The sequence below is a fragment of the Rasamsonia byssochlamydoides genome, assembly GCF_041956645.1.
Source record: "Rasamsonia byssochlamydoides strain NRRL 3658 unplaced genomic scaffold VTN77scaffold_26, whole genome shotgun sequence".
Classification (NCBI taxonomy): domain Eukaryota; kingdom Fungi; phylum Ascomycota; class Eurotiomycetes; order Eurotiales; family Trichocomaceae; genus Rasamsonia; species Rasamsonia byssochlamydoides.
This window is the reverse complement of record NW_027192409.1, coordinates 312878-338651: the sequence shown is the minus strand read 5'-3', so window position 1 is coordinate 338651 and position 25774 is coordinate 312878. Positions and strand designations below refer to the sequence as shown.

The window sequence follows — 25774 nt, the reverse complement described above, 5'->3', positions numbered from 1 at the left end:
TAAGTTGTCTCTAAGGACCTCTAGCTAATGTCACTATCTAACAATTTTGATAGGGTTAAAGAAATATCTAGGTACTATTTCATGCAATTGAGAAATAATGGGTTTAGACTAATAACTCATAGTGAACTATCCAAGATAAAGGGAAGAGAAAACAAAAATAAGAAGCAGATAAAACTGTGACTAGAAGACATTAGCAACATAATAAATGATCTAGTCAATTATGACTGTAATGCCCCTTATGCAAACAAATGGCTCAAGTGGATGAGAGTACTAGTTCTCATGATCCTAAATGATACTGCACTCACAGATAGGGCGGGAACCAAACTCGATGGGGAAGAATGACCGTCCAACATGGGAGGCCGATTGCTGGCACTGTTTCCAGAGAAAAGCTTCACCAGGGAGGCTATCTGTTTAGACATTTACTGTACCTTAGCTTCTCTCATTAGTTCGACATTGGGTTACTTTCTTATCATCTCATTGAGTATATTCCGAAGGTGCAGCAACTAGACCTGTCCAATTTCTCCCAGAGAAGAATGGTTACGCTTTGTAATATCCTCAATGATATCCATCGCGCTAGAGTTCTTCATGGAGACCCGAAGCCGCGAAATATGATAGTCGTACCAGGGGATCCGGACAGGGTCCTCTGGATCGATTTTGATTCTGCTCAGACATTCTCAGAGGAGTTCATTACAGAGAAACAGGAACAATGGATAAAGGAAGAGGAAGAGATGATGGAGTATTTTGCCGGAGCTTTGGTACATATAGACCCTCCACATTTATATCATTTGGACTAATGGTGTCTTCAGGCCCAAGATTATAAGGAGGGAAGGCTAACGCGCGCTTATTCTTACTATCATGACTGGTTTCTATGAAACGATCTAATGTACTATTACAGACTACGCTCCTTGCAAAAGACTAGCCGATCAACCAGGAACCTCCATAGATGTCATCCCGGCACATAGATTAAGGATCTAGAACGGCAACTTAGGAGTCGCGGGTCACCAACAGAACACCCATGTTCCTCATGAATACAAATGTCGCACAGCGAAGCGAGATCAGTGAGATAGGATTCCTGGCGACAAGTCACATGCGCTGTTTGAGGTCTCCCAGACTAAATGTCCATTGAGGTATAGCTCAGACCTTTATACACATTTTCGTGGATAAAGAAACCGTCATGGTTTGGGGTCTCCTATCAACGAGGTAGGCTGGGACAGGCCGGAGCATATCTAGAAGCTGGACATAATCCAGGGGAAAGTGTTACTTGTTTGCTTGCTAAAGCCTTCAAACTCGCCTATAGATTGTAGCTTCTTACCAGGCCTTCTTCCACGTCTTGACTGCTTGGATAGACAGGATGTCCTATCTTCAACAGTAGTTCCATCTATCATGGAAGCCATGTAGGGATGCCATAAGATGAGGGAGATGGCATTGTCCACCCCAGGTCAGCGTAAAGAAAAGAGCATCGACGAAAGGCCACTACCGACATAAAAAAAAAAGTGCAGCATCCAACAATAAATGAAGATGCTCTGCAGACTAAATACCTGGGGATAAGAACTGGAACTTCATTGTCATGTTCCGCAGAGACATGCGGAGCCACAATTAGCGGGTCTTAAGGCAGCAATAGAAGAGGCTGTGCGAATGTCTCTAAACCAATGAGAGATACAGAACTGTCATATTTGAGGTGCAGAGAACTCCACCAATGGGAAACTATGGTGTGGAGAATGTGAGACTAGTCCAAATTAGCTGAAAGACCAAAGTTGAACCGGCCCTGCACTAATGACTTTAGTCGCACGACCGTCGCACGGCGATCACCCCACTCACCCACCCCTCACCTGCGATGGGGTGAGCTCAGGGCGGCGATGCTCACCTACTAAAACGAGAAGGGCAGTCGACAGGGTGCTCGTAGATTTTTGATCGGTAGGTAGTACCTGACGGGACAGGGATGGTTCCAACTTCTGTCTGTCAGACTCTGTCTGTTCCAATCTATTATCTCATTCTTGAAAGGGTGGGGGAAAAAAAAAGTGATAGTGACAGAGGTAAAGAAAGAAGAGCCGTAATTACACCAGCAATCAAGCAGGTCAGGTCAGGCCAGGTCGTCAAGAGTCGAGTCGACCAGAATATCTATCATATAGGAGGAATAATAGGATATGTGATCTGATCTGATCTGATATAATATGACTATATGCAAAATGTGCATAAATTGAACTTGACGAAGAGAGGGAAAAAAAAAAGAAATTGAAAATGGATGGATGGATGGATGGATGGATATATATAGCCGCTCCGGCTGCAAATGTCTGAACAACTCTGGACAACTTCTATGCTGATATATATACCTATATTCAAAGACAGCTTCAACTTCATCCTCATCGGTACTCATTCATGAACTTCTCATGGAACTTCGTGATGCGCTCTACCCACTCCGTCCCCGGAGCCAGGAACGTCGTCCGGAAATGAAGCGTGCCCTCCTTCTGGCCGAACCCGGAGCCGGGGACGACGCAGATGCCTGTGGCATCGAGCAGGCGCAGGCAATAAAACTCGTCGGGCTTCTTGTTGGCTGCTCGTGCGGCTTCAATGGCTTTGGGTGGGAGGGTGATTGTTGGGAAGAGGTACATGGCGCCCTATAGGACAGTGTTAGACATTCGGTCCAGAAAAGAAAAACCGAGAGAAACATACCTGAGGCTCCTGGCATTCAACACCCTCCATCTTTTTGAATGCCTCGTACAACGCCCAAGCGCGCTGTTGCAGCCCCTCCTTGATGCTGTTGTACTCTTTCTGATAGAGCTCGTAACTCGGCTCGCCCTCCTTGGGCGGGTTGACCATCAGCTCGACCAGACACTGTCCAATGACAGGTGGGCAGAGCATGATGCTGACGAGCTTGTAGATCTGGGCTTGGACCTCCGGGTCAAAGTTGACCAGTTCAAAGTAGCCACCCCGGTGACCGCACTCGCCCACCATGCCCTTGGAGACACTGTGCAACGATGCCAACTCGACGTGGTCGTACTTGCCCGGGAATTCCTGCTGCAACTCCCGTAACCGTTTCCGGAACGAGGTGAATTCCCCGATGAAGACGTTGTTCTGGTAGACCTCGTCCGCAATGATGACCAGATTCTCCTCTACGGCAAGGTCGAGGACGTCCTTGATGTCCTGCGGACTGAGACTGGCACCGGTCGGGTTGCCCGGGTTGATCACCACGATGGCACGGACATCAACCCCGTCCTGCTTTGCCTTGGTCACAGACTCCCGAATGGCGTTGACATCGGTGCCCCATGCCTTGCCCTCTTCCAGATAATACGGAACGCAGTGAGCGTTCAGGACCGCCAAAGTGGCCGTGTAGAGAGGATACTGCGGGATGGGGACCAGCACTCCCGTCGACGGATTCGCGCAGATGACCTGCAGAAGGGTATTGACGCCGGACGAAGCTCCGGCAGTGAGGAAGATGTCCTTCGGGTCCGCGGGGAAGCCATCACGCTGCTCGATGAATTTTGCAACGCTCTCCCGGATGATTGGCGCTCCTTGGCTGTGGCTGTATGCACCCACCGTTTTAACGCCCTCCAGCAACCTCCTGGCCCGGTCAATCGCGTCCTGCTTGTATCCAAACGCCGACTTCAGGACTTCCTCGTTCTCCAGCAACTTGGGGTGCTCCAGAAGGCTGAGGACCTGACGGAAGAAGGTGATCGGCTTTTGATCCAGCTGCTGCGGATTGCCAATATTGGCAAAAATGACCGTGTCGAACGACAACGACTTGTCACCCTTCTCCAGCCGCACCCTGTATTCCTCCGCCTTTGTTGCTAGTTCCCCGCGGACGGCATACTGAGCGTCCCGGACCTCCGGTCTGATGTTGTTGATGTTGAGACGACGGGTCGCCATGCTGCGTCTACTCGTATAGGAAAAGGACGAGGATGAGACCTGTGGAGCAGAACTGACTACGTGAACTACGCAGTAAACTCATTAGCAACCTCAAAAGCCCAAGAAAGCAAATTTGATATAATATTTTTGCACTTTGTTCTGTGCAGGACAGTCACCACACCCCCACTCCGCGACGCACGCACAGAGCGCGAAGATTTCCCGGATCAGCCCAACGTCTGAGGCGAGTGGGGTGCGTATGGGGAATCAGGCAGCGGGGTGCCAGCCGACGCCAGTCCTGATTGATCAGATCCAGGAGAGGGGTTGTCACTGTCATATGACCATGAAATGCTTCAAACGATTCGAGTTTTTCGTACCTGAGGATCTGGGGTTCGAACTACCCAACGAAGACACAAATCGATGCCCAGAGAGCCGGGCATTCAGCTGTGGAAGAGAAAGAGAACACCGTGGCCGCGGGGACGAGAGGAGGCGGGACACGGCGATGGTCTTGGAGGGCATCTTGCTGCTGTCCTCAACAAGGATGGTAGGGAGGTAGGTAGGTAACTACCCGTAACTACTCCTCCAATGCTGGCCGACAGGGAGTGAATTTAATGCAACACGGCAGAAGATGGAGCGGTTGACAGGCACGCTGGCGCTGCACGCGAGGCGGTGAGTCGCGGGGCCGATGACAGGTCGGAGGAATCCGAGCACGAATGAAAATGAAGGATGGCATTTAATATTGCACTGTGCACTGAACTACGGTACGACCTGTCGGCCGACACCAATATCGAATTTCCAATACAAGGACAAGGACAAGACGATTATTAACTGGAGAACAATGCGAGAGAGGACTGTTCGGGCCTCGCAGGACATGTAGAGAGGATCGAGTTGAACGGGATACGGGGTACATACAATACTGTCTAATGTGTGTGTCTATACGTTACGCGATCAAACCCGAACATAGTCCACACTCATCAGGTTAATCTAGCTGTAAGACTCTAGCCGACATGCGATTTTCTTCCAAATCAAGACCATACGTCCAGTTCAGTTCGTGAAGTCGAAGAAGAAGAACAACAACGGAAATGCATCTTGCGCAGTAGTTGTACAACCCTTAGCTTCGTTCGCTTCCCCGCAGCCGGACAGCCTGGCCGTACTTCTGCAGCTTCGTGATCAGAGCATCTCCTTGCTTCACCAAATCCGCATACTGCTTGTTCTTGTCGTCGGGCCGGTTGGTCTCGATGACGCCCTGGACGCGGTCTATCGTGCAAGATATCCGGTCGGCAGCAATGAACTTGGCCAGATCCCTGCGATGATGTGAGTGACCGGATGCTGAAATGGAAAGGAGCACACTGTCCGTACCTGTCCAAGAAATCCACTGTGACGCCAAAGTCGTTCGCCATGCTGCTCAGTCCAACAACCCGGTAGCTCTGGAGCAGCTGCTGGTAACCCCGCAGCCGCATCTCACGCACAAACCAGGCTCGGTGCTCGTATAGGTATCGATCCTGGTTCAGGAATTGTTCCTCCACAGCCGCCAGCGCAAGGAAGAAAGACCGGTAGTTGCCATTGTAGAGACTGCTGACAAGGTTCGCGAGGGGAGAGAAATCCATCGGAGCTTCTGCCTCTACCTGCGCGCCCGAGCCAGTCGTCAGAGTCGTCAGGTTGACGGCGGTGGCCGCGGTCCCCGGGGTGACATCTTTCATCTCCTCATCTCCGGCCCCAGGTCCCGAAGAGACGGCTCCTGTCAACGCAGAGAGTCGGTCTTCTCCCTCCCCAAGGATGGCTTTGATCTCCGGCGCATCGACCACCTTGGCCTTGAAGTCGACACGTTTGAGGGAGAGTGAACCTGCAAGGACGGCATAGATCACCAGCGCGGAGTAGGTGCAGAGTTCGTAACTCGTAAATGTCGACAAGCTGTCCAGCAAGAGAGGTGCAGCCAGGCTGTACGAGCGGATTGTGAGGAGATGGAGACCTTTGTAAGCCTTCAACCGATTTCTCCTGTCCCAATCACCACCGCTTTCGACCAACGCATTCGCACGTTCCACAGTCTTCTTGACAAATACTTTGTCACCGAAGAAGAGCCCGACCCGGATCATCGCCAGAACCAGATCGATCTTCGTCCCCAAGATGCTCGTCTTCTCCAGCACGGCTTCATATGATCGAATTGCCTCGTCCTGAAACATATCCCCGTTAGCTAAGATCCTCACAGAAATGATCGTAATCTTACCTTATCTCCTACTCGTGCCCAGAACTCTGCGCGCTTGCCCTGCGCGGCCTGCACCTCGGTCTCACCGGCGGCTTCGGCAGCCTCTTCCTCCTCCTTCTGGTACCTTTCCAGCTCCTTCTTGTTGTCTTCTCGTAACGACTCGTAGAGCTTCTCGTCCCATGGGAAGTCGATCTTCTGCGGTAACTTTCGTCCCGCGAGCATATTCGAGGTGATGACAGGTCGATTATTCGCAGCTCCGGTGGTCGGAGGGGTTGGCTGCTGCGAAACCCCTTCGCCGACGTTTAAGATTCCCTCGGTCGGGTGCGCCAGATGCCGGTACAGAGGAGCCATCTTATGTTCCGTGATAGCATTTTGAATCTTCTTGAGCGAGTTCTGTCGGACTGCCGGCGAACATGATGGGTTGGAGAGATTGAAGATGTCTTGGGCGAGGCTGAGGTCAGGATATTTCGCGTACTGTGGCTCAGCCATGATGGCGGAGAAGAGGCGAACTGAGACCGAGCAGAAAAGAGGAGAGAAACGTGTCGGGAAAGAGGAGGGGGTAAGGGTTTGGTGATGGAGGAGATCGATCTGGAAGGCGGAGGTGATCTGTCGCGTGGATCATCGTACCTGAGCTGAGCTGGAGCCATGTTTTTCCAGCTCCGACGCTTGTAGGAGCCGCCATGATATTATTTATTGCACACATCAGATCGATCCACGGGTTATTCCACAGGAAGGAATGGAATAATTATTTGTACTTGCTAATGATACAGAGATATGTCTTGCTCACTACTATTTCCATAAATATGACAGCAGACATTATGCTTCACAAGAATGGATCAGCAAGCACTAATCTGGACATATTACCTCACTAACCTTACAACACAGCAGTTCCTCCAAGTGGACGATTTTAAGGATAGTTTATGGAATTAAAACTTAATAATTTTCATTGAATATATTCTACCTTTCTTTTCTCCGCATAATTAATTTTATCCAGACGGGAAAATAAAGAGAATATTGCAAGGAATATGAGCAGGGAGCCCACCTGGGAAGTAGATATAATAAGTACTACGTAATACGGTGAAGAGAATATTGTAAGGAATAATAGAAGAAATGAATTTTGATAAACATCCCAAATGTTCCAAATGGCCGCTAATCTGGATTCGTGGAGATACATACCTAGGTGTATATATATTTTGAGAATAGTGTGATTGAGTTCGCAGTTTCAGGTGTATTACCTTTTCCTCATCCTGCAGCAGACATTTTCTTGTTTTCTTTTCATCTTCATCTGCGATGCACATCATTATGAAAGCATGTACTGAAAAGTCCAATTAGAGAAGTTTCCATAGTTGAAAAAGAAAAAAAAGGTGTGGACAAACCTAGTATTAATCATCCACTCCTGATTTATCTCGTACTTCTTCTCGACTACAAGCCATGCAGTAGTCATTCTTTCACGATTGTAAGTTGGCTCACTACTACTCAGTGCTTTAAAACATGCCTTACCGCAACGTCTATGGGCCGGGACACCACGGGGGCAGACATAGATTTTCTTTTTGGAGGACCCGATTAGTGCTGAAGCCATTGTATGCGGCAACAGACCCTTCTTCCATCTTCCGTACTTGGCTCGAAACATGCCAGGAAACGCACTTGTGATAGTACCTCCTCTCCGGCCAGTCGACCAGCAGGGGGGATTGAAAATTGTGGACCTCTTCAAGGATCTCGGCGTGTACTACAGTTTGTAGTCGTGGCCGTCCTTCTGGCTGAAAATTAGAGGAAAAATCCCGTAATGGAGGTACCTGAGAATGTGTTCAAAGAACGTCGTAGTCGACGTCAAGGAAAATGAAACCGCCCGGTTTGGTTGCCTCTCCACCGGCGACCTGCTAAGAAAGAGAGCCTCGAAGTACCCACTCCTTGTACATACATACATACAAGGGTACCGGCCGTGATGTGGAAAAATTGGTGGCCAGCTTGCAAGGTGGCTTTTACTCTCAGACACACATCGTCGAATTCGTTAGATGTCCAGTCTGCTTCGGAACAGCTTTCAGAAAGATCACTGTCGTGTGCAACATCCATCTCTTCCCAGTAGTGAGTGATCCAGATGCGACTTCGATGAGTATCTCCAAAACGCAGTTGGAGACAGATCAAAACGGGGTCAAATCTTTTCGCTTTCACCGATATCGAGGAAGATAATATTGCTTTGTTGTGTATTAACCATCTTCTCTGGACTGCCTTATTGAGTAGGCAGGAGTGCATACGGACTGATTTTCTAGTTATCGTTGCTGCCTCATGATGTCTGACGATTTCATGACATGGTCATGGGTTGGCCGCGTCATCACCACGTTATGACCATATCGACTGATCATCGTACAAGATGTGCTGAGAATTCCTGAGTCTCTGATCGGATATCCATTCCAGATTAATCTAAGCCCGCAAAGAGAACATGCCACTTACTTTCATGGAGCTTGGAAGAATTCAATACAAAAAAAAAATCTCAGCATGCTAGTAAATACGGATGATGGAGCTCTAGTAACCGTTCATAATCCTGGACGACGATCTAGGAGAGCATTCAGGGAGTCGACGGGTCGGGAGCTGGCCTCCTGACTCCAAGAAAACCTGAAGTAATCATAGCCGCCTTCCTTCAGTTTTTTTTCTCAATGGCGTTTCCCTAGTATAACTAGCGCACCGAGTATTCTGACTGCCAAGGTGTGAGGCATCTAATTTGGTGCAATCCTTCATCTCCTTGCTGACAGATGGCGGCATAAGAATTTGAAATGACACTTGCTATTTCTGGCCAGTTCCCTTCCTCCGGTGATCGACTCATTTTGCATGTATTCCGTTCTCCTGAAGAAGTTAGAACTCCGTACGGAGTTGGTGCAAGTATCCCTACTGTTTCATGAGGATGACCCTCGGATGTCGGTAGATCGGCCGGCTTGGCCTTTCCAGAACCATACTGTAGGTGATTGTCAAGTTTCACTTTCAACTTTCCTGACGGATGGCTGCAGCCGTTGCACATCCCTTGGCGTGTGAGCGTGTGTTTGACGCTTGGAGCCTGTGAGGAGCCGAGTTGTAGCCGCGTGGGTGCCATTGCAAAAGTTGATTGGCCAAAGTCCCTGGAGCCATCCACGATCTAAAAAGCTTAGCATAACATCTGGGGCTGAAGCTGACCGTGCTCCTTCTAATTTGGTAAACGATCGCATGCCTTTTTTGGTCATTCTTTTCTTTCTTACCCTTGTTTTGCACGGACACTATTAGCCGTCGTAGTATGGTGAAAATCAGAAGAAACAGGTCTCCATGCCGCGCATGCTCATATTTAGATGACAGTTCAGGCTAGAGAAAGGACTCCCGAGCAAGACAAAAATACGGAGTAAAGAGCATTGCATCGTCCAGTATCCACATCATAGACCGGATTAGTAATAAACAGTTACGGAGTACGGAGTACTCCGTACAACGGCCCATAGCGGCGCGCGGACTATGTATTATCCACGTCCACGCAGCTGCTGCAAGACAGGCAGCTATGTGGGCCGCCAGCCTACGCAGTACGGAGTATGGAGTACTCCGTACCTACTACGTATGTTACTACATGACGGTCTGCAGAATCCAGCTTCTCATTAATTATTGAACTAAAATACTCCGTACAGCGAGTACCTAGGTGCTTACCTGATCTAGACGACTGGCAGCGAATAGAGGCCACTCAAAAATTATAGTTGCATTCGTAGAATCCTACGATAATTGCAGGCCGCTTCTATGATGCAAGTGATAGCGGAATTCGCCACCGCTTTGACGGGGTGCAAGTGTCAGCCGAGTCTACTCCGTAGAAAAGCGCGCGGATGTTGCAAAGGCGGGTAACATGACGACGCCTGCCGACAGAGGAAGTCAGCACTTCAGCCCTTAATCCAGTAACGAGGAAATCAAGAAGCACGTGATGATGAGAAGTGCGGGACCGGTTCTTGGTAAGCACCTACCGTACTTCATACTACACCGTTGCTGTCGTCGAACGTGGAGCTGGAGAAACCCTGTCGAGGACCCTGTTTCTTCATTCAAGGTTTGATAGGGGAACTTGGTAGGTTGACGTAGCGCCCACGGGTGGTGGGCACTGGACTGCTGCCGTCCATGGCCCTAGCTATCTCTTATTCACGGCAAGGTGGCCCGCTTTAGACAAGAACGTTGAATTGCACAATTTTGGTCCAGTTAAAAGAAAGAATAGCACCCCATGGGCTACCTCGAATTGTCGCCTCAAGAAAAGCCGATTGGCGTTGAGCCGTCAAACGGTCAAAGCTCCTGAGTTCTTCAAAAGTACCGCGATTTGTTACAGACTGCCATTAGCGCCCGGTCCCTATCTAAAGTCTCCACTACTATCCATGACATGCGAAAGCACAGTAGAAGGCAGAGACCGTTTTCCTTTCATGGCAATCGTGTTGTTGGGTCTCGGTTATCAGGCCGGCATATCGAGAAACAGCGTGTTTCGATCGTGGTGCAATTCGAGGTTCGTCTCTTCACGAGAAAAAAGATTCTACGGCATATGTACTACGAGCTGGTAGCAGGAAAAATTCTGGTGTAGAATGGGATAGTAACAGGCATGAGGTCGGTAGTGGATCGAGAGAATATAGGGTTTTGCCGAATATGTCGAATATGTCGAGAAGACTTGCGGCACACGTATGCGACGGCCATGCGGATTGGTGGAAGTCGGCACTGCTGGAAGTTTCCGAAAGCTGTGGATCGGAGAAAGATTAGAGTTTCAGAAAATGATCACCAACATAGGCCACGACTGATCGATGTAGGCAATCATTATTAGTGGATGAACTGGAAAATGGAGGCTGTAGTTGGACCTCTTAACCATGCTTGTTAAGCATGTGATGGAACGCTGTGGCTGCGCCGCTGCCGTAATGATGCAGGTTGCGGAGGGCTGAGCTGAACACCACCACAGAACGGTGCTACAGGTCTGGTGCACACTGTCGGACCATCCCCAAATCAAAACCTGCCCGTGTCTTTCGCGACTCCTATTACTGAATAGATGCCAAGGTTTGAAGCAATTTGAAGGATCGGCGGCGAACTGGCAACAGCCAACAGGCGGCCCCCAGCCAGCAAGTACGTTTTAGGCATGGAGGTCTAACCGGAGTCTTATCAGTTTCCGTTCCAGTGCCTCAGGATTGGAGCGCCCGCCCACAACGTGAGCCGCGATGTGCTGTGGCGCTAGCCAATCTAGTTCGGGATAACGCTCAAGGTTGGCCCCTAGTCCGGAGTATACGCCTGGCCTGCCTTTTTTTTACCTTTTTTTCTTCGAGCTGCTGCTACCTTTCCAGAAACCGCAGATCTCTAGTGGACCCCCGATTAGCCATGGTCACATCCCGCCTGCGAGCGCAGTACAAGAACTGGCCTGGCTGCCATCCCGGCGCAGTCGCTTTTCTTCGGCCGGTTGTCGTCCTCAGCGGATATCTGCTTCCAATCTGGCTGAAGGTTACCCCAGATAGCGGAGCCCAGTTGCGCTTGTGTTCCTGTCCAGACGACATCCTACACCATGGCTTTGAAGCCGGGCGAAAACGGGTCTGCAGGAATCCATCCTGTAACTGAAGAAAAGACGTCTGCGCCGCTCGAGGAAGTCAATGTGGGAGTGGTCCCCTTGGACGATCTCCCCAAGGGTCGCTGGGATCGCAGCTGGCCCGTTATCGCTTGCGGTGCTGGTCTCTTCTCGGATGGTTATCTCAACGGGGTATGTTCCCATGGCACTGGCGCAGACATCACCTGCCGCTGTGTGACCTGAATGTCGGTGCCCGCTGACGTGCCTTGACTCCTCTAGGTTATCGGGCCCGTGAATACTTTGCTGGGCAAGATCTATCCCGATACGTATGCCAAGTCTCCCGCCAGTCAAAATGTCTCCTCCATTGCCTTCGTGGGGACTGTCGTGGGCCAGCTGGTTTTCGGTGTTGCGAGCGACTACTGGTCGCGCAAGTGGTCGCTTTTTGCCTCTACCATCATCCTCATTATCTTCGCTGCGCTGGGTGCGGGTGCTTATGGTGCCAATGGCAGCCAGTATGGTCTCTTCGCCGCTCTCACGGCTTACCGTTTCTTCCTGGGCATTGGTATTGGCGGCGAGTACCCAGCCGGTTCAGTCGCGGCGGCAGAAAGTACCGGGGAGCTCAAATCGGGCCACCGCAACCGCTGGTTCATCTTCTTTACCGACTTTGTCATTGATTTTGGCTTTGTCGTCGCGTATCTCGTGCCCATGATCCTGGTCTTGATTTTCACCGAAAATCACCTCCGTGCAGTGTGGCGGATTGCTCTGGGTTTGGGAGTGATCCCTCCACTCAGTTTGCTGTACTTGCGATTCAAGCTGCAAGAGCCGGAGGAATTTAACCGGGAGCGGATGCACAAATACCCGTACTGGTTGATTCTCAAGTAAGTACTAAGCGTGTCGGCAATCTTGTTACCAGCGGTCACTAACGATGGGGACAGGTTTTACTGGAAGCGTCTTGTATGTTCTGAGCCTGTCGATTGACTGGTGGTAACGGAAGTATATAGGCTAACTTGATTAGACCATCGTCTCCCTCATCTGGTTCATCTACAATTTCTCCTCCTATTCCTTTAGCATCTACTCCTCCAAGTGGATTTTGATTATCCTCGGAGACGACGCTCCCCTGTGGAAAAGCTTTGCGTGGTCCGCCCTAACAAATGTTTTCTACCTCCCTGGTTCCTTTGGGGGTGCCTTCGTGAGCGACTGGATCGGTCCGAAAGCTTGTCTGGCTTGGGGGGTTTTCCTTCAAGGTGTTGTGGGATTCATCATGTCGGGCTGTTACCAGTGGCTGGCAACCGCTAAGAATGTGGCCGCTTTTGTCGTCGTTTATGGGTGAGTTCGGCCTCTCATGTCGGAACATTGGGATCTGAACTGACTCTCCTTTTCCAGTATCTTCCTGTCCCTTGGTGAACTCGGCCCAGGAGACAACATCGGATTGCTGGCATCGAAGAGCAGCGCGACTTCGGTTCGGGGTCAATACTACGGCATAGCAGCTGCAATGGGCAAGGTGGGCGCCTTTGTGGGGACATACGTTCTGCCGATTGCGCAAGACAACGCCCCCAATCCGATCCGGGCTGGTCAAGACCCCTTCTTTATCTCCAGCTCGCTGTGTATCCTGAGTGCGGTGCTTACGTGGCTGTTTATGCCTTACATCGGACAGGTGAGTCTTCCGTTAGCTGGGTGGTTGTCCGCTTTCGATCCTGGACTGACCAGCCTTTCTCTTTGTGTAGGATACCATCACGGAGGAAGATATCCGTTTCCGCGAGTACCTCGAGGCCAACGGATACGACACCTCTACCTTGGGCAAGCAAACCGAGTAAATGGACTGTTCGTTTTCCGAGCGTCACACTCCGTGTCCTGCCGAGCCCTTCCTTTCGTGACCTTGTATTTGTACCAAGTTCCGTCTATAGACCATGAATGGAGCTGGGGGCCCCCTGCATGTCTCTCTGATGGATCATGTTCCATAGATGAATAGGAGATCAAGGCGCTATCACATGGGTTCCTTGCTCACAGAACCCGCCTGGAGTTGAGATGTCTGTTAGTTTGTCAGAGCGAATATATACCCAATTTGCTATCGTATCATTTAGAGAGATTGTTGTCTGCTGGCGGTTACATGATCAGGTCCTGTCAAGAAGTATTACAAGAAAGGGAGAGGGGCAACTCCCTACATACCCAGATAGGTAACAGGATGTGCTACATAGGGCTATAGTAAGTATTCCCTATCTAGGTACGAATCGTGTTGTATACCTAGGTAGGTCTAGCGGCCCCATGAGGACAGCCGACGGGGATTGAGCCGAGGTTGTTTGCTCGGACCTTCTCCCCCAGAGTCCGTGCCGTCGCTCGTACCCGCAGTCCGCGTTTGGCGTCTAACCATGGCGGGAACTTTCCCCGATCACCCATCGACCTCACCGACGTCCCAACGACGCTCGCCTCATCCAACCTTCTCCTGCTTTTTGCTTCTCTTCTGGCAGTGCCTTCTTTTACCCGTTTTCGCAGAGGGAAGTCCGTCGGGGTTTACCCTCTCACACCTATCTCCGCCTCCCAGCCTTTAATCCGACGACAGCGCGCGTAAGGGCGTCATCGGCATCACGTGTAAATTAATTGGAGGGACAATCAGGACAATCTACCGCCAACATGGTCGCTGACGCTCTGGTTTACCACCCTTCGGTGGCTCATTACTTGCGCTTTGTCGCTACTACGAGTATGTCATTCAATCGATGGTATCTGTGGCGGTGAAGATCAACGTTTCCATCACCGTCGATTTTATCGTGATACGTAACCTGACCATTCTGCAGTTGGTCGCGATAAGGTTCTCCGGACCCTGCAATACTTTGCGCGATTCTACGCCTGGTACCTCTACCGTACCAACCGTCCGCAGTCGTCGATCGCTCCGTGGGAGGCGATCAAGAAGCAGTTCGGCTTGACTCGCAAAATCCTCCGCGCCGGAAAGTTCGTGGAGCATCTGAAGGCCGCGGCCGTTGCTTTCGACAACAAGAACCCTGTCGACCCTGTCCTCCGCCACCTGGCCGTGGGTCGCCAACTCGGCTACGCCGGCTATCTCACCCTCGACACGGTGACATTGGTGGATGCGATCGGTTTCAGGAAGTTCGAGGCGGCCAAGAAATTGCAGAACCATGCCTACCGTGCATGGCTGTCCGGCTTGATTTTCAGTTTCGTCGCCGGTGTCTACACGCTGTGGAGGTTGCAGGAGAAGGAGAAGACGATCAACCTGAAGGAGGGCGAGGGCGTGGTGGAGGCTAAGAAGATTCAGAGGTGCGTACAGCATTGGTCCTTCCGTTTGATTCTGCTGATGCGCGTCATTAAAGCTGTTTTCACTGTGATACCCATCTACGGTTTGTTTTGCTGACTGTTTGATTTTGAATCTACAGAGAGCGCGCCGCGGCCCGCATCCAACTCGTCTCCGATATCTGCGACCTTACCGTGCCCCTCTCCGCTCTGGGCTATGTCAACTTCGATGACGGCCTCGTCGGTATCGCCGGTACTATTAGCAGCTTGATCGGTGTGTGGTCAGCGTGGAAGAAGAGTGCATAAGGAGTTGGCGCTTTGTGATCGATTGTGAGATTTGGCGGCGATGTCGCAAGAGGCTCTCAGGTGGTCTAAGCTTTTGGGCCATGCGATTTCGGAAGACCAAAAATTATACCGAGGGAGGAACAAGCCCGAAGACTATCGTTTATCTTTCGTGGGCTTTGTATATTCTTTTTGATGGTACCTTTTTCCTTTGTATATCCAACCAGTTTTTCTTTCCTCCTGCAACTGTCAACCAGCTTCTTGCTTGCCCTTGTCCTTTTTTCTTTCCTTGAGAAAAGACCTCTTGGACCTGGGCTGTCAGCAGGTTTAACACATGTTTTACATGCATGGTTTAGATCGGTTATGTCAATTAATTTCACGGCTTCTTGAGCGTATCCGTAGCTGTCTTGTTCTCAGCCAGAACCTCGTCCTCGTCATAATTTATTCTGTCTTAAGATCATTGCAGGCTGGTTGGATATCATACGTACATGCTATTAGTGCTTGAAGCTCTACTCTGGTATCTCCCTGAATGTACTCCGTATGTTCGGTGGGTCAGCCACTAGTGGGAGCTATACCAAATATGGATAGTCAGTTAAGTGACCCCAAAAAGCAACGCACCCAACCCACCTAAGGTACCTAGGTAGGTACCCTGCCTACTTACTACGCGCCTACCTACCTACCTACCGAACCTACTGACCTGACCGAGCCCCTGCCTACCTACGTAGGTACCTGACTGACTGACTCAGTATAGATATGGACCCCCAGACCTCTCGAACTCCCCGGATTCCCTGGATCCCCCGGATCCCCCAGAGCCCGCCAAATCTACTACCCAGAAGCAATGGACTACCCGAGATGAACGGATCCGTATTCACCTTATGCGAGATCTTGGCTATACCTACAAGCAAATTGCTTCCTACATAGGGCTCTCAATAAGGCAGGTCCAATATGCTTGCTCTATTAAGGACCCAGCCCCTAAGAAGCCCCCGGGCCGGAGGAGCCAGCTTAGTGAAGCTCAGCTGGATGCGGTTGAGGCCTTTCTCCGTGCTTCGGAGGAGAATCGACGGATGTCATATAAGAAGATTATCGAAGCCCTAAATCTGGGGGTTAAGGGAGGTTGCCTAGCCCTAGCCCTGAAGAGAAGGGGGTATTCTCGTGGAACTGCCTTACGGAAGCCACCAAAATAGGTACTTCAGGACCTAAGTAAATATATGTAATTAGAAGGCTATGGTTAAAGAATCACGTTAATTCTATGGAAGGTGGAGACCAATGGTGGTAAAATAATAATAATAATAGGAATCCTTAACTGTGGATCCTCCGCGCAAATGGTTGCGAATTGGGTGCGACGAGGCAACGACAATACCCAATTTTCAAGGACAGGCCGGACAGCTTCTTCCTCATATACAGACTATATTTTTTTGAAATTGCATAATTACAGTAGGGACCAAGAGGCACGGATGATCCCAATTTCCTACTCCGTGAATTGGATTGCGCTTGATCAGTCTGAATGATCTCCATTCCTGACCCCACCCATGTGTTTGATATTTTTTTTTTGGCAGCGGCTGGCGTGGAATCAAGCTTTCTCTTGGCGATCCTTGATTGCAGCTTGTTGACGATAATAGCCAACAGGTGGGTACATACGGCAATGGTCCGTGTGGAGAGCTCCAAGCCACTCACTATTATTATTTACTTACCTACCTAGGTACAGTACATACCTCTAGTCATCTATCTACATGCATTTGGACACCATGAGTTGCCTTGCTATTCGATGAAGCTGATGACAAAGTATCCTTTTCGCCTTAAGAAGCTCCCTGAATAGGTGCTAGTTCTCACTGTCTTGAATGGTTATTAATTTTTGTGTGGGCTACATACGCAAACTCCTGCAAGGCACGGGCGACCCACCGAGATATCTCGCTCTGCAGATGCAGGAAGGGATATCGATCATGCCTAATCACGCTCCTCCTTGCTTGGCATTCCATTCCCTATCATTGCATACATACCCTTCTGACACCTGCGCAACGAATTGGACCTGACCTGACAATGCTGCTGATAACCATTCTGGCTGACCCGTACAACGGGGACAACCTGCCACCTCTGATACCCGCATCAATCATGAAGATGCTGAAGGAGAAACTGTCATAAAAAAGAGGATGTCGGTTTTCTTGGCAGGTTCTCTCAGACCACGCTTTGTGTCTCTTTCCATTGGTCTCGACCAGGCTTCCTAGGGCGTAAGGCTATCGAACAGCGTAGCGGTGCTTCTGCGCCGGTCAACTCAACATGTTACGGCCGATTCTTGACATTAACCCTCTCAATGTGGTGGCCTGTGTTGCCGGTAAGATGTCTTCCCTGATGAAGTGGACTTTGAGGACCTGATGCAGTTTAGGTCTCTTTATCCTGATTTATGGATATCTATCGATCAAGATCCAGCAGGTCTGGTATCTGGGAGAAGCCCGTAGGAAACCCTTCCTGCATGTGACCGTTTTGAAGCTCTCAGTTGACAACCCACACTATATACAGTACCTGCCTTCGTTCTCGGTATTCTTCTGGGACCGGTTGGTGCCAACATTCTCGATGTCTCCCAATGGGGAGGTGACAGTGGAGGGCACACGCATGAAATTGCCTATGTATGTGTTCGATTTCAGGCGTGGAAGATGGGATATTGATTTGTGATAGGGTCTGTCCCGCCTGGTCATCGGAATCCAGCTCGTCAAGGCCGGCTACGAGCTTCCAAAGAAGTACCAGAAACAACGATTCGTTGAGATGACGATATGTTTGTTACCGGTGATGACTATGATGTGGCTTTCCACCACAGCCTGCATTAAGCTGATGGTTCCAAAAATCTCTTTCGTACGTCCGCGGCAGCAGTGAGTTCGTCAAAATTCCTAACACTGACACTTGCAGGTCGCCGCGCTGATCATCGGATCCTGTGTCACTTGTACGGATCCGGTTCTGTCCCAGGCCATCGCGAAAGGACCATTTGCGGACAACTACGTCCGTCGACCTCTGCGCGAATTCATCTCGTCAGAGGCAGGAGGGAACGATGGGTTTGGATTTCCATTTCTTCTGCTGGCGGTCTCGCTTCTTCGTTACGCAGAAGCCCCCGCCAACGCCGTTTCTCTCGATGAATATGACCAAGAAAATGGAATACCGGACCAGCTGGGAATGGAAGAGACGGGGCGGTTTGGAGGAGGTACGGCGAACGCATTAAAGCACTGGGCGATCGAGGGGGCACTCTTTATGGTGTTGCTGGGGTTTGCGTATGGTGCTATCATCGGAACAGCAAGCCGAATGGCTCTGAATTTTGCCTTGAAGAGGTGAGTGCATTCCCTATCCAGAAGGATTCTTCTGACAGGTGAAACAGGAAATGGGTTGATAATGAGAGTTATTTAATCTTTCCATTAGCCATCGGGGTACGATATCTCCACTTGATTTATACGGCAGGACAGCACTAACATGACCTGCAACAGCTTTTTATCATAGGAACTTGCGGCTGCTTCGGTTCGGACGAGACACTGGCCTGCTTCGTGGCGGGCAACGCCCTGAACTGGGACGGGCGTTACCTGGCTGAAACGCATGCACGCCACGACATGTTCAACGCGGTCATCGAGCGACTCCTGAATTTCGGCGCGTTCATGTTCATCGGGCTGATCATGCCGTGGGATGCACTCGCCTCGCCCGAGAAGACTGGACTCACAATCGGCCGGCTCTTTGGGTTAGGGTTTCTGGTGCTGGTATTGCGCCGCATCCCGGCGATCATGCTGTCGTACAGATTCATGTCGGATATCTGCAGGAATTGGAAGGAGGCATTATTCTTGGGATATTTTGGGCCTATTGGTGGGTTTCCACACATTATACTTGGGTTTTATATTTGTGCTGACGTGCGGATGAAATTCAGGCATCGGAGCAATATCTTATGTGGAGTATGCGAGGCACCTGTTTCCTGAACCAGGGAAGAGCGACAGGGAGATCAATAACCTCACTGCTGTGATGATTCCAGGTAAGTCGTAGCCCCCAAATAGGTGGCATGCTCTTTTCACCAGCTGAATTTTGTTTCTATCATTGCAGTGGTCTACTGGCTCGTCTTCTTCTCAATTATCGTCCACGGGCTCTCCGTCCCCGTGTTGAACGCAATCTATAAATTCTGCAAGGTCACCCCCATCCACGACGACCCGGTTGAGGTCGTGCTCCTATCAGAGAATGAGCCCCTGCCAAATAACAGCACCGCAACGCCACAACGACACTCAGCAATCCTAAACAATCGGTTCTCGCGACGGGACGATGACGAGGTCACTACTCATCGTGGCTCAAATGGGAGCGTCATGATCGAGCATGCGAGACACCATCATTATCACAATCATCATCACCTGCATCACCGCCAGTCTCTGCATCCATCGGATGAGTTTGAGATTTTGCGCCATAGCGAGGAGGGCCGACTGAGTGGGGAAAGACCGACGACAACGACAATGACGAGCAGCGGGGAGTCTGTCCAGAAGGATGATAATCACGATAGTCACATCGAGATGCGGAATATTTTATGAAAATCGAAATTGAAATCTAAATTTATAGACATGATCCAGTTAGTAAATAAATAGATTAGATTAGATAGATGGGATAGATAGGTTGGTAGGTAATGGGTGGTAATCCGTCTTTGTCACGATACGGGACTAGATTATTCGTTCTTGCTTGTTCAGAAAGCTGAATCCAGAATAGGATCAATTCATTTTTTTTTCTTAATTTTCTTCAGACGGAAAAAGAGAGAAAATGAGAAGAGAGAAGGGACGAAGGGAATAAATATGTGACATTCAGTGTTTTTCTCTTCTCTGACATAGCGATCTATTCTATTCTCCCCTTCCTTTCTCCCTTTCTCCCTCCTTTCTGAGCCCATAGTCATCTCGTCACCTAGTCACCCCCAACGCCCCAAACGATATGACATGACATGATATTTGATCAATCGAGGGACGGACATAGAATGGACGACTGTTCGTTCGTTCCCTCGTCTGTTTGTTTGTTTGCTTGTTTCTTTGGTTCTTTAGACAGGGCAGCTCTGCAGGAAAAACAAAAAAAAAAGGAGACAGTGGTTAGTAAGCACGATCAACCAGTAGTGTTAGGTAGTCAGAGAGGATAAAGAATAACAATAAGGGATCTTTTGTGTTGATTTTTGCTTACCTTCCCACAAGAGTTGCAAGTCTTGGTCTCGCCTTCGATGGCGGCGCCGCAAGCGGGGCAGGCTGTGTGGCCAGGCATTTTCAAATAAATGGGTTGAGTTGAGTTGAATTGTTGTTGAGGATGAGGGGGGAACTGTCTTCGACTATGACTATGATTATGATCAGCGATCAGATCAGGCTTTGACGGTGACTGGACTTGGACTTGGAGTGAAATGAACTGAAATGAAACAGGTTATTTCTCGAGTAGTGATGAAAATGAATGAATGAATATACGACTAGGATTATTATTTATTGAAACTGCACCAGCAAGAGCAATTACTTACAACGTATGTAGGATCTGTCGGTTGGCTAGTTGGTAAAAGGATAAAAGAGATGGAGAGAATAATGATAGATGTTGAAGAGAGAAGATAAAGAGATATAATCTAAGATATAAATAAATAACCCCGCGCCACGAGTATTAAAATTTAGGGCGTGTGATTTATATTCCCCACCCAGTCACGGGTCATGGTCACGGTCATTATCTTACTTACCCCGCCGGATATCCTAAGGTTGCCTGCATACCTACCTAACGTTAGTTTAGATAGTACTCATGGGATCTGCCCGCCTGACACCTGTAGATAAGAGGTAGGATGGAGGTAGGTACATTACCTAAGTAGGGGTATTAGCTAGATAAGAGATTATTACTCATGCCTTGTATATACATACATAACTCGGTCTAAATTAATTGCAGGTCCCAGCGTGGATGGGTTATTGGCTGGTGATACCTGTCTGACTCGACATACCTACTTACTTACCTTTGGCACAGTAGATATCTAAAGTAGATATCTAACCCGTATATACAACTACTAATGTGTGTTTTTTTTTTAACTCCAGGTGCACGCATTTTCCTACCTATTTTAGGCAAGCTAGGTAACTATATATACAGATCGGCCAAAGGTTGTTTTTGATTATTTTAGCAAGGGCAGATACGGGAGCCCCTCTATAGTAGCTACCTACAGATCAGTCCAGCCAGCTGTGAGGCCTAGGGCCTTCCTCATCTAGTCTACTATAGTACTCTTAGGGTAATTATATCCTTCTTCTTCTCTTTAACAAAGGAATTACCCTTAAGAGTAGTACTACTAATACTCCTACCCTCTTATTTCTCCTCCTTATGCTTTGGTCAAGGGATATTACTTATAGTACAATACAATAAAAGGGATAAAAGGGGACAGATCTATTCTACCTTATTTGTGTGTCCCTTGAGAATCCTGTACCTAGGATCTTCTATCGTAGGCTTGGCTTGTTATGATTCTACTGTAAGGGCTTAAGTTTTTTTTTTTCGATAAGATACCCGTCAGCCAAAAATAGGGCTCTGAATCCATTACGAACAGCCTCCTCCCGTGGTCACGGGTGAGAGAGCACTAATACCCTGACTACCTAGGACTCCTAGATGCTGACATCTCTATCTCTATCTCTATCTCTATCTCTGCATTCTTGTTATAATAATGCATGGGTTACTCATACCGGAGTCACGTCGGGACATGTCCTGTCCTATCCCACGAACTCAGGTAGAGTCATGTTGCCGTCAAAGCCAATTTACACTGTTTTTTTTTTCGGTCAACATGGCAGCACTTGATCACAAGTCCATAATTCACTGTAATCTCTTCGAAAATTACTATCGATCTGGTGGTTTTCACGGTCATCATTTATCTGGTCCCGATACTGCAGTGAAACTGCGTTGACTGCTTGCAGGTTTTGTCGAGAGACTCTCTCTGTCTGGTTCTTTTTGTTGGGGTTGAGGATATGTCCATAATGGGGACCTTCAAAGGTAGACTTTTTATAAGGTACATCAACGCAAACAAGGAAGAAAAATAACAATTCTAGCTGACGCTAGATCTTCTTGATCAATAGATGAAACGACGACGCTAGAAGGGAATCATAATTAGCAGGAAGTGAAGGCAGGCCCATATGAGCCCAATGTTGCAGATTCAGCAAAAAGAGGCTCCATGACACCAACTTCTTGGTGATCTGAACTAAGTGTAGCCCGCCAACACTCAATTTCGATATGAGTCTATCTCCGTCAGTATTGTCCTTGGTGACTGTGGCTGGAATGCTTCGTTCCTAGATACTGAGATACCGCAGACGTGAAAAAGTTCCTTAAAGATGGGGTTGATATGTCAATGTTCCTTATGTCATCAGGAACCATTCACCTGAAACGTCGTACACTGCATTTGTATTGCTTCTCCCCCTTTCCTGGCAACGACTGGAGAAATGATGTTCACTGTACTTGAGAGGTATCATTTATGGGATATTCGTTCAAGCTGCCCCAGTTCCAATCTTTTTAGTCCTTGTTTAATAATTACCTTGGTTCTATTAACCTGGATGTGGTTTATCTATGCCGGCCTCAGGCACAACAATCACGTAGTTCGTAAAATGTCCAATCAGAAGTGAGCAGTCCACCCTGTGAGTTCAATCGGGAGTTTACGGGTGCCATGGGACCAGTAATATTCTGCGGAGTAAACAATAACAAGCTATTTTCTTAATAATTTCAGAAGTCGCACATTCAGATTAGATGCTAGTCAAATAAATGAAAAAACTTCCTGCATGGCTACACAAAACATTGATGTCTTGGATTACATGGACATAAGTACCCGAGATATATTTATTCGGCTAAGCGCAGTAGGTACTACTGAAAGGCCTAGACCCGGCAGACGGTAGTACTGCGGTTCTATTTTCGTTTCCATCGACGTTCCATCACGGAGGCTTATTTAATTACCTATCCACGACTCGCGTCGGAGATACCCCGTACCCCACTGGAGATAACCTGGCGAAAAGCGGGGATGAAGCTATTCCGCACAGACTACGGAGTAATACTCCGTATGGAGTACGGAGTACTCCGTAGCCACCGCGGGATGATATAGTACACACATGTATGTACTCCCTACTCCGTACCTAGGAATCGCAACATCAATCAGATCATAGAAAGCAAAGATGAAAAGAATATCTGTTACGAAATCCTGGATCTGTTGAAATAGTTATAATAAATTGATAGAAAAGTGATACTGTATGTTGTCTGGTCTGTGTCAATCAGGGTATTTCTCGCTTTGTTGTTTTCTTTCCTACTTCCGTCTTTCTCTTCTTTCCAATTTCTCTTCCTTTCTCTAATATTCGTTAGAATAGTACTCCGAAACTTAGAGAAAAAGTCGGATAATGACGTAATGGAAAAAGAAGTCTCCCGACATTAATTCTACTACCTAGGTTTCACGGAGTACTTCGTACGTATTTATATACTCCGTACTCCAGATATGTGGAGTACTCCGTACAGAGTACTCCATATTTACTCCGTACTTCCCCTCGGGTATCCACGGCGTCGGGAAATATAGGAACGGATTGCTGGGCCTGAGGAATCGGATAAGCAAGGATCGGGAACGGCTTTCGGGTACGGTCACGGGTTCACGGGTCACGGGTCCGATACGGGCCAGCCGAGATGGGGAATCCGATATCCCCGACGGAACTATTACCTCTAGGTACATCACATGAATGAATGTACCTACCTAGGTAGGCATTTGCAGTGGACCAGCTAGAGCGCGTCATGATTCATACTGCAACGAAAGAACAGAACACGTCGTGTCGAGATGCTTAGATTCGAAAAATGCCTCACTGGTCCAGTTAAATTCCTTAGCTGAATTCCTCAGAGTCGGGTCCGTGTCCTAGACAATAAATAAAGACTCATAATATACTAATTCTACTCCATACACGATCACCTGACTGAGATGGTAGGGGTTTGGGGTCTAGATGAGGGATTGATTGCCATTAACAATCCCTTCTAGATGCAAAGGAAGAAGTGGGGACTACTCATGTGATAGGCAATAATGTCCATAGTGGACACAAATTATTGAAAACCCACCTGGGAGTGTGGCTCAGAGTCCTACCTGCAAGGACCAGATCGTGACTCATTGCTGGCTATTCTTATCGTAGTACGATTGAGTCTACAGACAGGTTCTAGATGAATTCTATTTCAGTCACGAGGACGAAAATGAAGACATTCTAGAAAAGTATGTCAAAAATCATGACTATTAGATAATTCTCTGTCTGTGCTGTGGCTGTGTTCTGTAGTGAAACGTGACTCTTATCTAAGCCTTTTCCCCCACCTTCAGATTACAGACTAGAGGGACGATCAAGCAGCAATTCTTTCAGGGGTGCATATCTTTGTTGTACGGAATAATTCGGAACAAAACACTTAGTAGATTGATAGTATACACCATCAGTAAAGAGCTCAGACATATTCTCTTTTTCTCTTCCCTTGTTTTTTGTTTCTTTACAAAGAGAAAAAAAATATAAAAATAACTGCCAATGGCTTGTGTATCTTCAGGAATCGTGCTGTATACCCGAGATACAGTGTCTGCCGAGTTCCATTGTCGGTAACTTCGCTGACTTTCCGATGGTGGGGCTATAGGATACGCTGAATATCTCTTTCAAAGGAATAAATTGCTTGCTAAAAATAAATATCGCAATGTATGACTGCATCCAGTATCTTCAGACATGACGATCGTCATACAAACTGACCTCCTTTCCATTCTCCAAGAGTCAATATTCTTCTGAACCATTTTTCATCCAGAGTGGGTTTCCCGATTTTCTGGGGGAGACAGATCTGGACGGAGGCTTACCCTAGCTGGACTAGCCCGGCATGCGGGCGAAAGGCTTAGCCGAGACTGGTGCCGGAGTGCGGGGCTTGGCCGCTTTCGTAGCAATAGTCGGCCTGGACTGCGTCAACTGTTTCAAGCCGATTGCAGCCCCACGAAGGCCTGGGCAGGGTTCTCCGCAGTCAGCTTGGATCGCAGATCAATGGAGAGACGAGGAATCAAGTATCTCATACATGTACAGTACAGTACTACAAGGACAATCCACTGTACAGTACAAAACTTCTAGATGTTGTTTCGGCGTTTGTCAATTGCTCAATTCCGCCATGATGAGGTCACAGTAAAGCAAATATCTGCAGCAAATATCTTCTACCCTGGAACTTCAAACTTAATCAAGACCATGGAAATAAATGATGCGACATTGAGGATTCGTGAGATCATCGAAGCCGTATCCCAGACAGACTCGAATTGAAAGTGGATGAATAACGAATAATACGAGTTCTGAGTGTAAACTATAAAATAGAAATTCTAAGCAAGAGCGTTCTCCATTAGTATAAGCGTTTAGCAAGTCAAGTGATCTGACTGCCCGCTAAGGCAAACCAAACTTGTATCTGCATTCCGCGACTCCTTTTTCCACTCCTTGTCTGTTCGCCCAAATTCCATTCCGTTAGGCATCTGCAATAATCGCTCTCGGTGCCACTCTCGCGTGCTTGCCTTGTACTGGCAACATTCGGGTTATCTCAACCCTGTGTGTCCCTTCCGTCGTTCGGGTCATTTCGGACACTCTCGTCGCGGCTTCACAACCACTCACCTCCACAGCAACCCTGCCCAACTCTCAGCTCCATCATACTCGCCCCGGTATCTCCCGTGGAACTGTGGAGAACCACATGGGACATTGAAGACTAAATGTCCTCCC

General features: G+C 48.6%; 7 protein-coding genes across 7 annotated transcripts; 4 read left to right on the top strand and 3 right to left on the bottom strand.

Annotated features, from left to right (window-relative positions):
• Positions 1 to 2360: 2360 nt before the first annotated feature.
• Positions 2361 to 4359, bottom strand: VTN77DRAFT_3740 (uncharacterized protein; the record flags this gene model as incomplete). The annotated part of the gene is made up of 3 exons (XM_069419722.1): positions 2361 to 2615; positions 2671 to 3929; positions 4218 to 4359. The coding sequence occupies 3 exons, from the start codon at positions 4357 to 4359 to the stop codon at positions 2361 to 2363; spliced, it is 1656 nt and encodes a 551-aa protein (XP_069278311.1).
• A 592-nt stretch (positions 4360 to 4951) lies between these two features.
• VTN77DRAFT_3739 (uncharacterized protein) lies at positions 4952 to 6532 on the bottom strand (the record flags this gene model as incomplete). Its single annotated transcript, XM_069419720.1, has 3 exons — positions 4952 to 5144; positions 5200 to 6011; positions 6065 to 6532. 3 exons carry the CDS (start codon positions 6530 to 6532, stop codon positions 4952 to 4954), a joined length of 1473 nt encoding a protein of 490 aa, XP_069278310.1.
• Positions 6533 to 11555: 5023 nt separating this feature from the next.
• Positions 11556 to 13369, top strand: VTN77DRAFT_3738 (uncharacterized protein; the record flags this gene model as incomplete). The annotated part of the gene is made up of 6 exons (XM_069419719.1): positions 11556 to 11747; positions 11835 to 12433; positions 12491 to 12509; positions 12571 to 12881; positions 12939 to 13209; positions 13280 to 13369. 6 exons carry the CDS (start codon positions 11556 to 11558, stop codon positions 13367 to 13369), a joined length of 1482 nt encoding a protein of 493 aa, XP_069278309.1.
• Positions 13370 to 14183: 814 nt separating this feature from the next.
• Positions 14184 to 15101, top strand: VTN77DRAFT_3737 (uncharacterized protein; the record flags this gene model as incomplete). Its single annotated transcript, XM_069419718.1, has 3 exons — positions 14184 to 14250; positions 14345 to 14822; positions 14939 to 15101. 3 exons carry the CDS (start codon positions 14184 to 14186, stop codon positions 15099 to 15101), a joined length of 708 nt encoding a protein of 235 aa, XP_069278308.1.
• A 40-nt stretch (positions 15102 to 15141) lies between these two features.
• Positions 15142 to 16261, top strand: VTN77DRAFT_3736 (uncharacterized protein; the record flags this gene model as incomplete). The annotated part of the gene is made up of 2 exons (XM_069419717.1): positions 15142 to 15258; positions 15824 to 16261. 2 exons carry the CDS (start codon positions 15142 to 15144, stop codon positions 16259 to 16261), a joined length of 555 nt encoding a protein of 184 aa, XP_069278307.1.
• A 1090-nt stretch (positions 16262 to 17351) lies between these two features.
• Positions 17352 to 19961, top strand: VTN77DRAFT_3735 (uncharacterized protein; the record flags this gene model as incomplete). Its single annotated transcript, XM_069419716.1, has 10 exons — positions 17352 to 17406; positions 17458 to 17526; positions 17592 to 17698; positions 17748 to 17921; positions 17976 to 18388; positions 18436 to 18484; positions 18542 to 18908; positions 18970 to 19071; positions 19140 to 19554; positions 19904 to 19961. The coding sequence occupies 10 exons, from the start codon at positions 17352 to 17354 to the stop codon at positions 19959 to 19961; spliced, it is 1809 nt and encodes a 602-aa protein (XP_069278306.1).
• Positions 19962 to 24895: 4934 nt separating this feature from the next.
• VTN77DRAFT_3734 (uncharacterized protein) lies at positions 24896 to 25754 on the bottom strand (the record flags this gene model as incomplete). Its single annotated transcript, XM_069419715.1, has 3 exons — positions 24896 to 25023; positions 25095 to 25109; positions 25670 to 25754. The coding sequence occupies 3 exons, from the start codon at positions 25752 to 25754 to the stop codon at positions 24896 to 24898; spliced, it is 228 nt and encodes a 75-aa protein (XP_069278305.1).
• Positions 25755 to 25774: the final 20 nt, after the last annotated feature.